General features: G+C 45.9%; 1 protein-coding gene across 1 annotated transcript in view; it reads left to right on the top strand.

Annotated features, from left to right (window-relative positions):
- The window catches only part of ror1 (receptor tyrosine kinase-like orphan receptor 1), a 157052-nt gene extending 142431 nt beyond the window's left edge, over positions 1-14621 (top strand). Inside the window, exons 5-12 of the mRNA XM_060067174.1 lie at positions 205-332; positions 1254-1571; positions 2198-2443; positions 3189-3406; positions 5594-5773; positions 8784-9011; positions 9744-10108; positions 11042-14621. Coding sequence (XP_059923157.1) covers positions 205-332; positions 1254-1571; positions 2198-2443; positions 3189-3406; positions 5594-5773; positions 8784-9011; positions 9744-10108; positions 11042-11762 — 2404 coding nt within the window. The 3' untranslated portion in view covers positions 11763-14621. The remainder of the gene's footprint in view (positions 1-204; positions 333-1253; positions 1572-2197; positions 2444-3188; positions 3407-5593; positions 5774-8783; positions 9012-9743; positions 10109-11041) is intronic.
- The last annotated feature ends 1066 nt before the right edge of the window (positions 14622-15687 follow it).

Consider the following 15687-nt stretch of genomic DNA (forward strand, 5'->3'; position numbering starts at 1 on the left):
CTTGTGTATTGCGCTGAGTATTTACGTCGAGCACTCTGTTTTGGTTGGCGCGCTTCGGTTTCTCACATGTTTCAGTGCAGGAGGAAACCACAAACTCAGCAACTTAGATTTTTTTTTGGATGGTTATTGATTATTAAAAGGAATCTATAAAATTACTGCAATACAAAACAATAATAAGAAGACAACTCTCCTTACTCTGTCCAGGGATGATTTTGACGAGGAGGGCTTCTGCCAGCCCTACCGGGGCATCGCCTGTGCCCGCTTCATCGGCAACCGCAGCATCTTTGTAGACTCGCTGCAGATGCAGGGGGAGATCGAAACCCAGATCACAGGTGAGAGAGAGAGAGCACTGTGATTCCGTCTTTGTGTCAGACCTTTTCATTCGATTTTTGCAGTTGCCTTCGCTCCTACCTCCACTAGGACTCTGGCCACTGGAGGGACAGCAGGCCATGAACTTCTGATCTGCAACATCAAGAAGCAGCTCTAGCAGAGATGTTTCAGGAAGGTTGCTGACATTATGAGCTCCTAGCAAGAGCGTCAGTCATAAAGTAGCACACTGAAGGGCTCGACCTCCCCGTTTTGAAGTTGGGCTCATTGAAAGTGCATTTGTTTACTTATATGAGTTGGAAAGTTTGTTCCACATGCTAATATCTCCCCTCCTCTTTCCGAGCTATGTACATCACAGCCATGTGTAGGCCTCTTGGTTGCACTCTGAACGCACACTGTGAGTGTGCTGTTTTCTAAAAGATATATCAAAAAGCTTTTAAATGAAGACGGTTTCTGTTGGGGCCACCTTACCAAAATTTTTTATTAACTTGTTGTGTGGAATAAACCACGACCAGGAAGGATTAATCCACCCTGCAATGTTTTGCCCCAATTTTACCACAGTTTCTAACAATGATTAGATTATCGTTACTTTCATGTATAACATGGATGTTTTTCTTGTAAGCCTGTTCAGTGTAAATTTACATATTTTTCCGTGGCACTTAGCATGTCTTGTTTTTGCATTGTCAAAGAACCTTCTTGTCGATAGTCGTAATCGACCATCGTTTTTTAATTCTGTATTTTCAGGACATCGGTAGAGTCTGTACTGTTCAATGGCCGCGGTGTCCCGTGCTTTAAAAAGAACACACACCTTTAGAACGTTACTGACAAATCAGGATCAAGTATTGAACAGTCTTCCTCTGTAAATATCAAAGAAGAGATTTCCTTTTGTAATGCTTACCCTTTCCCCCCTGCACCCCTGTCCCCAGCGGCCTTCACCATGATCGGGACATCCAACCACCTTTCGGACCGCTGCTCCCAGTTCGCCATCCCCTCCCTCTGCCACTTCGCCTTCCCCACATGCGATCGCAGCTCGGGGGCGGACAAGCCCCGCGACCTGTGCAAGGACGAGTGCGAGATCCTGGAGAACGACCTTTGCAAGACGGAGTACATCATCGCCCGCTCCAACCCCCTCATCCTGAAGCGCCTCAAGCTGCCCAACTGTGACGAGCTGGCTGCGTACGACAGCCCCGCCGCCGCCAACTGCCTGCGCATCGGCATCCCCATGGCCGAGCCCATCAACAAGAGTAAGTCCCGGGGGATACAGATGCCAGCGTCGTACGGGACAGCTACGGGACACCGCCCATTATCGGGCCGTAGTGGATTTCTATGTCGCAGATCCACTATTTGTATGCAATTTATTGTGCATGTTTACAAGACTCCCCATTGAATTTCAAGCAGTTCTATTCTGAGCCTAAAAGGTATGAGATCCCCCACGGATATGTAAGCTGAGGGCTTGCGATGTATTCTTCAGTTGGCTGAACCAGTTAAGCCACTGAGGATCAGCTGGCTCACATTTGTGTTTTTCATTTGTTCTTTCGGGAGGGATAGATCATTTGTAAAATATTTCAGCCCTTGAGTCAGCTTGCACGCTATGGGTGTAACATTTACATGAAAACAAGTTTTCTCCCCAAAGTTTTTTGTGCCGGTGAAAGGGGTACTTGGCCGTCAAAAATAGTTAATAGAGAACCTCTGTACATCGGGAGAGATGTCTTCTCCCATGACGGAAAACAATTACGGAAATACTGCAGTAGGCTCTGGCTTCTATTTAAAAAGTGAGATTGCATTTCCCCAGATAATTCCTGATCACAGAAAGTACTCTCTGTGGCTCCACTGCCGAGCCCCCCTGACGGCCATACTTTGTTTCTTCCAGACCACAAGTGTTTCAACGGCTCCGGCTCGGACTACCGCGGCACAGTGAGCATGACCAGGTCGGGGCGCCAGTGTCAACCCTGGAACTCCCAGCACCCCCACAGCCACAGCTACCTGGCCGTCCGCTACCCCGAGCTCAATGGGGGCCACTCATACTGCCGTAATCCCGGCGACAAGCATGAGGGCCCCTGGTGCTTCACACTCGACGACAGCGTCCGCATGGAGCTCTGCGACATTGCCATCTGTGGTGAGGAGCTGTTCAACCTTATTTTACTCTACTCTACTGTGCTGTCATCTATTTTACTTGACTGTGCTATACTAATGTACTCTTCCTTACTCTACTGTGCTACCATAAAACTGTACTCTTCCTCACTATACTGTACTGTACAACTGTACCCTTCCTCACTGTACTGTACTCTACTGTACAACTGTCCTCTTCCTCACTGTTCTGTACTCGACTTCTCTACTCTTCCTGACTCTATTATACTGTACTCTACCTTACTCTACCTTACTACTGTACTCTACTGCTCTTTACTGCTGTACTCTTCCTAACTCTACTTTGCTGTATGCGTTGCTGTTTTCAACTGTACACAGGGTGATTGAACTGCACATAAAAAACAATGTCAGGGCCAAACGGCAACTATAATGGCTGTGCGTTATTTATTTATTTATTTACCAAACTGTTTTACTTTTACCTTTCTGTATGTGCATGGCGATATTTTGCCTGTGTTGTTTCTTGGTTGTTACACTTAACACATATTTATGTTGTCAATAACTGTTTGTTAAAAATCTCTTCCTCTCCCTCTCCCCTTTCTCACTCACTTCTCTCTCTCTCTGTATCTGTCTTTGTCTGGCTGTGTGTCTGTCTGTCTCTGTCTCTCTCTGTCTCTCTTTCTCCCTCTTTTGCTTTCTCCCTCTTATCTCTCTGTCTCTCGCGCGCTCTCTCTCTCGCGCACTCTCTCGCCCTCTCGCTCTCTCTCCCTCCCCCTCAGACCACAACAAGGACAAGAGCAGCAGTAGTAACATGGAGATCCTGTACATCCTGATCCCCAGCGTGGCCATCCCCTTGGCCATCGCCCTGCTCTTCTTCTTCATCTGCGTCTGCCGCAACAACACCAAGACCCCTCAGACCCCCGTGCCCAGACAGCCCAAGCCTGTCCGGGGGCAGAACGTGGAGATGTCCATGCTCACCACCGTTTACAAGCCCAAAGTGAGCACGGCCACACACACACACACACACACACACACACACACACACACACACACACACACACACACACACACACACAAACACACACACACACACACACACACACACACACACACACACACACACACACACACACACACACTACCATTGTCAACACAAACAAAGGTAAACCACACAGAGGGACATGCTAATCTCCACCCTCACCGAGCACGTGCTTGTGTGTTGTGTTGTATACACTAACTGTAAAGATGCTGCAAACATGGTGGCATTGACTCACCCTAGTAACAGGGTGAGTATACATGTATTCAGAATCAAGGGCAGGGTTGGGTGCCTCAGTGGAACAAATACTGAAATATCTGCCTTTTGCCTCCTACCCTCTGTCTCCTACCCTTGCCTGACTCTGTGAGAACATGTGGGGCCATTAAAGTCCTCCAGTCGTCCTCTTCAGAGTGACTGTTATTGTTTGAACCTATTGCGAGCTGAGCAGCATAGCCTCAGCACACACTCACACGCATGTACAGACACACATACACGCTCTGCAGCCTCTCCTGTGGTGAATCAAAGGGCTGGCCCGTGTTGCTGTGTTTGTCTTTCTGAGTCACTGAAGCCCAGTCCAAACACCATCGCAGCCCCCAGTGTGTCAGCACTCGCCAAGCCTAGCACACCACTTTCACTGGCTCTGTGTTTGTGTACGTGTATGTGTGTGAGTGTGTGTGTGTGTGTGTGTGTGTGTGTGTGTGTGTGTGTGTGTGTGTGTGTGTGTGTGTGTGTGTGTGTGTGTGTGTGTGTGTGTGTGTGTGTGTGTGTGTGTGTGTGTTGTATTTATTTATGCAACACATATTGTATGTGTGTGTGTATGTGTATGTTGTTTTAGTAGGAAGGCAGCGGTTAATGATTGTGTATGTGTGCGTGCGTGTGTGCGTGCGTGCGTGCTTGTGTGTGTGTGTCTGTGTCCGTCCGTGAGTGAGTATGTGCGTGTGCGGCTTGGAAGGGAGCTGCTGGGATGTTCAGAGCGACCTAGACAGATGGTTCTGGTTATGAAGTGGCTCTGCACCCTCCTCTGCACCCTTCAGATCTTACTCCACACTACCGCAGCAAGCGTGTGTGTGTGTGTGTGTTGACGGGCACGTATCAGCACACACGCTGGCGCTAAAGAGCCTGTTTGGGGCGGTATAAAATGTCGTGCAGCGGTGACCCCTGGATAACTTGTATGTGCTGAGTCCACTGCTAGCATGAATGTACTAATCATCGCTGTATAATTAAACAGATCTGTCTTTGCTGTTTGAAAAGCAGTTCTAAAAAACGAACCCATTGATTGCATAGCGTTAACGGATAACTGACCCCACATCTTACTATCATTTAAGTATTTTCGATCTAGTATATGTCGTAGATTTCCTCTCTGCATGTTTCATCATATTTGGGCAAAATTTAAAACAAAATATTTTCCAACTGTGTGTAGAGTGTGTTTTAAACATAGGTAGGGCCTTGCCTCATCTTGATCAAGCCCAGCATTGCATTGCCTTCCCATAACTCCACAAAAACAATAGGCTAATTTTTGTAATAGAACCATGAACATCTCTCTAAAAAGCCTTGCTGAATTAGCAGAGACCATATTTCTTGCCTGTATTGCTCCCATGGTACCATCCCCAGTTAAACAACTCATAATTAATGGCTTGTACGCCCTTGCGTCAAAAGCCATGTGTTTTCATGTCGGTTTTCTTTGGTATTCCCCTCCGGTTACAAAATGGCAAACTGTAGTCAGACAATGAATGACATGACATCTTTGACACCTGTGATTTTAATGTATGAATGTTTGACTACTTTCTCAATTAATACCAGAGTTTTGGCCTGACAAAAATATATGTCTTGGCCTTATTTTGTTACTTTTCCCTTTTCAGCCAACCCCCCAAACACTCATGCGCGCGTGCGCACACACACACACACACACACACACACACACACACACACACACACACACACACACACACACACACACACACACACACACACACACACACACACACACACACATTATTATTTACTTACTTATTTACAAATTACATTTTTCCTCCCTCCATTCTCTCCTGCCACCCTCTTCTCCCTTTCCCTCCCTCCCTATCTCCCTCTCTCACGTCATCTCTCTCTCCCTCTATCTCTTTCTCCCCCTCTCCCTCACACCCTCTGCAGAGCAAGGCCAAGGAGCTGCCCCTATCTGCGGTGCGCTTCATGGAGGAGCTGGGGGAGTGCTCACTGGGGAAGATCTACAAGGGTCACTTGTACCTCCCGGGCATGGAGCAGGCCCAGCTGGTGGCCATCAAGACGCTCAAGGACTTCTCCAACACGCAGCTGTGGGGGGACTTCCAGCAGGTATACATCTCTGCAACACCCATCAGCATCAATAAATTTAACCTGCACTGTGTGCACTAGTGTTGGGTCGTCGCGAACAAATCGGTCAGAACGACAAATCCCGAAGGTGAACGACGAGAACCGATTCTAAAAACAAGAGATCTGATTCTTTTTTCTTTTTTTTAAACATGTAACAGAAATACGTTCACGTAAATAAAATATACAAACGAACAGAGCTTTGCCTCCCCGCGACCTTATATTGATTGAGTCTAAAACCTTCTCATTGATTCAGCCAATGAGAGCAGGCAGCAATCGCGTTGCCATGGCCCATGGGTAAACGAACGATAAGGCACCACCACACAAGTTAACTAACGATCGCTGTAGGCTTCAATATCATGCAAACACTTTATGTTTTATTTTTATTTTGTTCTACATCACAATTGCATGCTTTAATAAAGCATTGTTTTTACCTACCATTACGTTTGGTCTAGTTGCTAACATGCTTCCCTGCTTATTAGCACTACTTGGAAGACGCCACTTAAAGCTATACTGTACGATGTGAGAGAGCTAGCATGATTTGAAATTAGCTTCTCTTCGGAGTTCCGTTTAACTCCTCCCCCACCCTTCAGGACTCCCTGCCCCAACCCCTCGACACAGAGCCGTGCACGAGCGCTAATGCTGCTTACGGCTTACTTCAACGGCAACCATTGCGTCACTTTTCAGGCCATTCAACTCCCTCAGCTGTCGCCATCGCTGAAAAGCGAATCCAATATTTATTCTCGTTTTTCCTCGAGCATTCTCCAACTTTTTTTTTGTTGCTGCCTTTTCATTTTCTGTCTTTCCTTTTCTTGCCTTTTTAAAAGGATGAACCGGGGCAAGTAACGGTGGCAGTGGTAACTTCTGTTTTTTTTCTTCCATCGTGTTAACGTTGTAGGCTCACTAGGTCTAGTCCACTGTCATGAACTACTATGATAACAACGCTTTCTTTGCCCTCCGTGAACGCGCTCAGGCCGGCTCAGGCTCGTACACAGAGGGGAGAGAACGCGCAGGCTTGTGATTGGTTCTTTAGATTCGGGTACAATGTCTCCGATTGGTAAGCATTTTAACAGGTTTATAGCAGATACAGAATTCGTTTTTTTTCCGCTTCTTTTTCATTGCCCATAAGTTATTTATTGCTGTCTGGATGTATAAACCAATTTCAACAACATATTAAAAAGTGCATATCACTGAAAATCGTACAATATGCCTTTAATTCTTACTGCACCCTATTATGTATTAAGGATATTTCTGAGAAAAAAAAGGCACGTATGTGCTTTATATATATGCTTAATATTTAAACTTCACCTGGGTAATTTCGCCAGAACATTAAAAAGTTGTAGGCTACATGCATGTTGATTTACATTTATTCCATAATTTCCGATTCCCTGGCAAATGACGTAGTAACAGAAGTAACAGACCATCTGACTTAACGAACGAATCGAACGAATGAATCAAACGAACGAATCGTGATAGTGAACAGAACGGAAAGAACTGATTCCCGGAAAAGAATCGTTTTGCCCATCCCTAGGGTGCACAGACCAAACCAATCAGTTTACAAAAAAAGATAATCCCTTGGTTGGTCGAGCTATGGGTGAATCGTTTTATTCTTTGGATTTTTGTTAAATTGATATTTTGTTTTTCAGCAGTAACTGGTATTAAAGGGGTAGTTCGGAATTTTGGACATAGGGCCTGATTCCCAAGTGAGCATTGGTATTCTATATCACTGGAGACAGTTTTCAACACATTTCATACAGTCCTTCTAGTTACAGAGTTCGCTCGTGCTAGGCTAGCGCACGTCAACGGGCAATGCTAGCCTGCTATTAAAAACAGTCTTACCCACTCCACAGTACACCCGAGGTAAAACGACAGACTAAATGTCTGTTTATAGAATAATGTTAGAAATAAAACCAACCTTGCATTGCATTGCATTTTGAGGGAATTGCGGGGTCTCAGCAGCAGTGTTTATATTCCTGTACGTAGCCTACGGCAGCGGCGGACTGATACCTAGGTTACCTGCCGCTGTCATTGCTACAAACGCAGAGTACAGTGAACGAAGGAATTCTATAAGCGTATTCAATTAACAAGATATGCCCACGTTTGGAGGAGTTAGCGATGCATCTGCTTTTGAAGACGATTATGAGGAATTTGTTGTATCCAACGAACCGTACATGTACGAGCCGGTGTTTTGATGTCCAAGCCAGCAGCAACAAGCCACAGTTGAGTCCTTTCTGGATCTCGCACTGGGAATTGGTGGAAACTTTGTGGTGCCCATCTGTACCGTTTATTTCTACAATTTCTAAAAGCACACTGAACCATCATGTTGCCTACTAGTCGTTCAATTGCGCTTCTGTCCCACGCTTCTGTTTACGTTCTTCTGTCGTGATTCGGTTACAAACCTAACCAGCGCATAGTAAAATTCCGCTTCTGCTGAGAAAGTAGTCCCTCGATGATTCATGCGATGCAAGGTTAGTTTTATTTCTAACATTATTCTATCAACACAGACATTTAAATCTATAGTCTGGCGTTATAATTGATTTACCTCGGGTGTACTGTGGAGTGGGTAAGACTGTTTTTAATAGCAGGCTAGCATTGCCCGTTGCCGTGCGCTAGCCTAGCACGAGCGAACTCTGCAACTAGAAGGACTGAATGAAATGTGTTGAAAACTGTCTCCAGTGATATAGAATACCAATGCTCACTTGGGAATCAGGCCCTATGTCCAAAATTCAGAACTACCCCTTTAAGTTCAATTAATTGTTAACATAAATGATAGCTACAGTGAAATAATGCAGCTTTACATCATGTAATGTTGAAAGTACGGTTCTACTAATTGGATAGGGACAAATTGGATGTATATTTGGTCGCTTTTTGTGAAATTTATTTTTGACTGCTGATTCATCCTGCTGTGGTGCCACCCTAATTCCACTCAAAACAAATTATCATTCGTGTCGAGTGTGTTTCTGATTTCCCATCCTGTCCTCTCTCCCCCACCCAGGAGGCGTCCACATTGGCTGAGCTCCACCACCCCAACGTGGTTTGTCTTCTGGGCATGGTCACGCAGGAGCAGCCCGTCTGCCTGCTGTTTGAGTTCCTACCCCAGGGCGACCTGCACGAGTTCCTCATTATGCGCTCGCCGCACTCAGACGTGGGCTGCAGCAGTGACGAGGACGGCACTGTCAAGTCCAGCCTAGACCACGGGGACTTCCTGCACATGGCACTGCAGGTACACACGCCACCAGGTCACGACCCCACTGCGTAGGAGGGCTGGTCTGTCCGGGCTTTCTGTGCTTGGTGCCTTGGGGTTCGTGGGAGGGTTGTCGTCCACTATGGCAGTTAATTCTCGACAAGGGAACACGCTGCTTTTTGCTTTACAATTGTGGTTGTGTCTCTTGTGCTTCTCCTCTGATGCAGCGCTTTGAGGAAATGCATTATCAATAAAACTCGGCAATCGTTGTTTTTGTTGAGTGTATGTTTATTATCAAATTTGAGTTTTAACAGATTTGAAATGCACTCCAACCAGTGATGCCAGTACCGCGTTACTTAGTAACGCATTACCTTATAAAGCGCGTGATATTTTGTCTACGCATTAAAAGTTGGCGGAAGCGGTTGAAAGCCGTGTGTCAGTGTGTGCACCCAGGGCTGTACAATTGTTGACAGTTAGTATTGGCGAAACCGGTTGCAATTTTTTATTTTGCGGCAGGGGGTGTTGTCGCAGCTAAAGTTAGCTAATAAAGTAACTTGTAATCTAATCAAGTAATCAGTAAAGTAACTGATTACTAGTAAAGTTACTATTTTAAGGAGTAACTAGTAATCAGTAATCGGATTACTTTTTCAAGGTAACTGTGGCAACACTGCCTCCAACACAGGAAATAGAGCAGAAATGTGTAAAGGGTTTTATTCAACACAGGAGATAGTGTAGAAGTGTGTAAACGTCCCTCCCCCTGCCCTCCACCAGGTGGCGTCTGGCATGGAGTACCTTGCCAGCCACTTCTATATCCACAAGGACCTGGCGGCGAGGAACATCCTGGTGGGGGAGCAGCTGCACGTGAAGATCTCGGACCTGGGCTTGTCCCGGGAGATCTACTGCTCGGACTACTACCGCATCCAGCCCAAAACGCTGCTGCCCATCCGCTGGATGCCCCCCGAGGCCATCGCCTATGGCAAGTTCACCACCGACTCGGACATCTGGTCGTTCGGTGTGGTGCTGTGGGAGGTGTTCAGCTACGGCCTGCAGCCTTACTACGGCTTCTCCAACCAGGAGGTGATGGAGATGGTGAGGAAGAGGCAGCTGCTGCCCTGCCCTGAGGACTGCCCACCAAGGTACACGTTGGAGCAGTTTGATTTAGACTTTCTTTCCCTTCAAGTTTGTTTCTACAATTCATTGTTGCTGGTGGCGGTGATCTGTAAGGGTGTTAACGGGCTGACGGCAAACACAAACTCGGCAGCATGTACTTATCAAGTAAAGACACTTATTAAAATCCCTGCCTGAAAGTTTCATTCATTCACACAAATTAGTTTTCTGGCTTTCTCCATTACATAACCAAAAACAAGTAACTCCGCCCCTTGCAGCTTGGATTTCCGGCCCAGGCACAGAGCCTGGGCCGTCTCCCCCCATAAGTTCTGCTATAACTTAGTAGGACTACTGTAATATATTATTATAATATATATTATAATATATTATGAAACACTATGTAATAACAGTATATATATAATATAGAAAGCATATATAAGTGCTCTTGAATGGTATGCCAATCGGCCAAAGCAGTCAATAATTTACAGTGTTAAGTCCTGGAGGCTAGAAGAAGACTGAAAACCGAATACAATAGAAAGTGATGTCCACAATGGCCACAATGGCCACGATTCCACAATTTCAATTTCAAATTAAAATCCACTGAAAAAAAGTAGCGTTGGATATGGTGCATCTAGATTTAAACAGCAGCATGATGCACACAGTTAAAGAGTGTAGAGAAAAAAAACACTATCCACATTTGTGTCGTTTTAGAAAATGAAATTCATAAATTCATAAAAACAATGCCGGGTGAACTAGGTTTACAAGCCGTCAAAATGAAAAGTATCAGATGGTGCATTTCTCGCTGATCTCTTCTTGTTACTTGTTATTTACTCCAATAATATAAGCCGGGGGGGGTATGGCATGTGTTTCCATTGAAGTGTACCTAGTAGTTTATCATACTGTACATAGTGGTGTAATATGTAGTTGAAGACTGGCCGCTGATGTGTCTGGACCCCTCACAGGTTCTACGGCCTCATGACGGAGTGCTGGCAGGAGGGCCCGGCCCGCCGGCCCCGCTTCAAGGACATCCACGGGCGTCTGCGTGCCTGGGAGGGCATGTCCTCCCACGGCAGCTCCAGCACGCCATCGGGAGGCAACGCAACCACCCAGACCACCTCGCTCAGTGCCAGCCCCGTCAGCAACCTCAGCCACCCAACTCGCTACGCTGCCGCCCCGGGCTACATGTACCCAGGCCAGCCGCTCTCCCCGCAGGCCCAGATGGCCCAGATGACGCAGATGGGCCAGATGGGTCAGATCCCGACTGGGTGGACGCCTGTGGCCGTCGCCCAGGCCCACCAGCGCTTCATCCCGGTCAGCGGCTACCCCATCCCACCCGGCTACGCCGCCTTCCCGGCGCACTTTGCCGGCCCACAACAGCCCCCCACCCGGGTGGTGCAGCACCACCTGCCCCCGCCCAAGAGCCGCTCGCCCAGCAGCGCCAGTGGCTCCACCAGCACGGGCCATGTGAGCGGAGTCCCCTCCACCTCAGGCTCCAACCACGACGCCAACACTCCCCTGCTCTCCCACTGCATGGTGCAGGGCGGCCCTGGCGGGCAGATGTACGGACATATTACTCAGAAGTCTGTGGGGCAGTTGGAGCACGGCTCCCAGACGGCAGCGCTGCTTGGCGGGGATGGCAACATACTGCTATACAGCGACCCGGTCATCACCGTGGACCTGTAGGCTCTTTGATTCAGCTTCTTCTCGTTGCTTTCTATGGCGTTGACACCCTTTGGAGGACTCCAGGCCCCAGTCTGGACAGAACCTTTTTTTACTCTTGCCCCCATCTATGTTAGCATACTTCCTTGGTTTGTAAATGTGCTCTTGTTTTTTTTTATTCAATTTATTTTAACCTTCTGTGTAAATACATTAGAAAAAGTCAAAAATGACTCAAATGCAAATATATATATGTATATATATATTCAAAAGGAACATTTTTTTATTGAGCAAGAGACTTTTGACGTTACGTTTCGGGGTGGGGGAAGGGGCTGTACATCCGTCCCCCTTACCTCTGCTGTTTCTGATGAAGTCGTGGCCCAGAGTGTAACGCCTCGTGCCCACTGCACCGTCAGTCAAAGGACTCAGAAGGTGTGGCTGACGGATGGGGGAGCTTTTCAGGGTCGTCAGAGCCCGAGTAGTGTCACTGTGCTTAAATTTGCAAACGTGATCTGATTGGATGATCGATCCGTCGCTGCCGAAAAAGTTGAACTTTTTCAACTTTTTGACGGAGCCTTCAGCGCACGGATCCACAATGCATTGCGCGTCCGTCCCCATTCAAAGTCAATGGGGATCAGTCAACGGACGGAGGCAGTGGGCACGAGGCGTAAGGCAGGCAGACCCGGGAGTCTCACAGACTGACTGACTTCCCCCCCAGGAGCGTCTCCCCCGAATGAAGGTCTGCCAAGCGGTCTGCCAAGAGACTGTATCGATCACAAAGCGGTTATGAATTTAAAGGGAACAGGACATTTATTCAGAGGTTTCAGCTTCCTTTCAGCAACACTGCATCATTTTGAGACTGGACAAGACATGTCGTGAAGACAAGGGGGTCAAGATCCTGGTTCCTCTGAATCTGAGGAGCTGGCAGAAGCTCTGCGATCAAGGCTTTGGTCTAGAACAACTAATGGTAACACATAATTTAGAACAACCAACAGTTGCACAAGGTTTTGTCTGAATTCATGCAGGTAATAGTGCGTCTGGCCATAACAATTCCCAGAGATGATAGAAAAGTCTGTTATAGTCACACTTTACACTACTTCTATCTGGCAAGTGTATTGAGTGGAAAGGGATGGGGGGGACCAGGGGCAGAGCACCATCCCCCCGCCCCAACCACCCAGAGACCATGCTCTGCAATTTTCTTTCATTTGTCATGCTATGGGTTGTCGCGGTCACTCTTGGGTGGGTTTGATCAGAGTATGAGCGCGGTTCTGTTTCACTTTAGATTGGATGCTGCATTTTGCTTTTTATCTGTCATTTATTTTTTTATTTTTTTATTTTTTTCCTTAATAGGTGGGGTGGGGCCGGGGGGGGGGACATTTATAGTTTTGATGGATTTTTTTTCAGTACTGGATGCCTAATATAATGGGACACAATCCGAGGTGGTTCTATAGTGATGCATCATACCGTCCCATCAGTTGAGTCCCAACTTCAAAGTGCCAAGTTCAGGAAGTGAAACACTGAACCGGAACGGTGTGTCAAGTGGTGTGTCGTCCACATGGGCCTTATGGACTCTCAGCCCTGAAAATGCTTCTGCAACTAAACAAAGTCATCTTTGCCTTGGCCCGAGAACCAAATGTATATATCCTCCCTGCCTGCATTTGAGGAGGAGAGGAAAGGACGAAAAGATGTACAGGCGGCTCCATACACTATACCTGCCCTATGACCTCACACTTGATATTGCTATTAGTTTGCATGTCAAGTGACACCACCTGGTACAATATCAGCCAATCAGAAAGAGCAAATGTAATGGCCTTTGTTTCCCCATAGGTGGTGCTGTCTCTGATGTTTTGGTACAGTACGTGAGGGCACGTAAGCTCAAGGATAGCTTGGTCACCCCTCCCTGTACACAGCGATGGTCTACACTGTGCATGTCAAGTGTCAGTCTGTAGCCTATTTATCTAGATGACCAATGTGCTACGGCAATGCTCCATTTCGTTTTACTAGTATGAGACCAGTAGTGAATGTATTTATGTGTTTATTCAGTGTAGCATTCAAGGAGGTGCCGGAATGCTATTGCGCAAATGAGGCAAAATGGTCCAAACAAGCCTGATGTGTCATTTAACATCTGTCCAACATAATACATAACAAAACAAATTAATATTACTTAAGCCTTAGTCCACTTTTGTCCATTTGTGATGGATGGTAAATACCTCGAAAAATTACTCATTAACAACGTATGACCTAAATGTTTGAAAATGTAGGTACATTTCATCTTAAGGTGGGCTGTGTATACATTTCATCTTTTGGTCAAATAGTCACATCTGAATGATTTTTACACAGATCAGCCCGCCGTATTCACCGCATAGTTAACCTGTCTTCTTGGCTTTCGCCTTTAGATGTAGGGTCCTTTAATTAGCTTTACTTCACTTTTGTTTTGGTTTGTTTTTTAATCTTTCAAATTAAGCAAACTGAGCTACCTAACATAGCCGCTGAAGATCTGTGCAGCCCTCCCATTGAGCAATGTTGAGAATTCACCTTCACCCAACCGTCCCATTTAAAAACCACTTGTACACAAGACTGTGAATCGAAGCCAAATCTATTTTGTATTTAAAAAGAGGAAAAAACAATTTTTTGTGGCATTTAACAATATCATTGGAGACTCTTTCAGATTTGTAAGAAAAAAATAAATTTTGTTGTGAAAAGCATATGCCATTACCCATTAAAAATGGTTTACATGAATATCCTTTACCGAGAGAGGCCTTTTGTTTGTATTATGTCTGAACATTTTTTGCACAAATGTTTTGTATTGCAACAAAAAAATGTTTTTATTAAATGCTGTTGTGAATACCTTTGCTGTCATTAAATGGAACTATATGTTCAACATTACTAATTACTAATTAAAAACAATTGTAACGTCACTTTACGGCCGCAAGGTACTAGTAAATCCGTACTGTTTTGTCATGGTTCACCTCCATGGTGCATCACTGTTCTTCAGCCACTTGGGGGCAGCATTAAACAATTTGAATGGGTGGGTTTCTCTTTACCACAACAATGGGAGGCGAGGGATATATTAACATAAATGCGATCATTACAATGAATTACTTTAATTAATTAATAATTAATAATTGTTTGATTACCAAATTGCCAAATGTACCTTTTTGTAGAAAAAATACCAAGGCTGGATCCAGAGCTTGGGAAACAGTATTATTCTGGTCGATAATGGTAAGATCTGTGCTTATTTGCATGTGCAGACACAACCCTGGTTAACCCGCTATGTAGAAGAGTGGTGTGCCGCTGGCGCAGATGTGTTAAAAGTGCTGTCTGCTGCGAATTGAGTGCAGCAGCAGACATTTCCAATACTCAGTCTCCCATATGCACATAATACATGAATCATTAATGAGCTTTTCAACATTTGATGGGACGACACCGTGTCAAGGACAGTATTAACCCACACATGCTCTGTAGTGTGTGTGTGTGTGTGTGTGTGTGTGTGTGTGTGTGTGTGTGTGTGTGTGTGTGTGTGTGTGTGTGTGTGTGTGTGTGTGTGTGTGTGTGTGTGTGTGTGTGTGTGTGTGTGTGGTTGTGTTTGAGTGTGAGTGTGTGTTAAGACATGGGACAGCATTGTCTATTTGTTAAGGGGTTTGAGGTTCTGTGTTCCAACCCCAATGTTCGCAGTCTACACGTGGGCTTCCTTGTGCATGATATACACAACTCATACCGGCTCAATGACATCTTGCTAAATACAGTAATAACTCAAAGTAATTATAAGAGCAGCAGTTACATGGTATAGCCCTGTACAAAGTTGTAGTTAGCCAAAATAAGTGTGTGTGTGTGTGCGTGCGGGTGTGTGCACGAGTGTGTGTGTGTGGGGTTGACAGACTCGGTAGAGTGGAGAAGATCTGAAACACCAGACTGCTGTCAAATTGTCTGAGTCAGACCTCCTGGAAGATAG

The sequence above is a fragment of the Gadus macrocephalus genome, chromosome 12 (genome assembly GCF_031168955.1).
Source record: "Gadus macrocephalus chromosome 12, ASM3116895v1".
Lineage (NCBI taxonomy): Eukaryota > Metazoa > Chordata > Actinopteri > Gadiformes > Gadidae > Gadus > Gadus macrocephalus.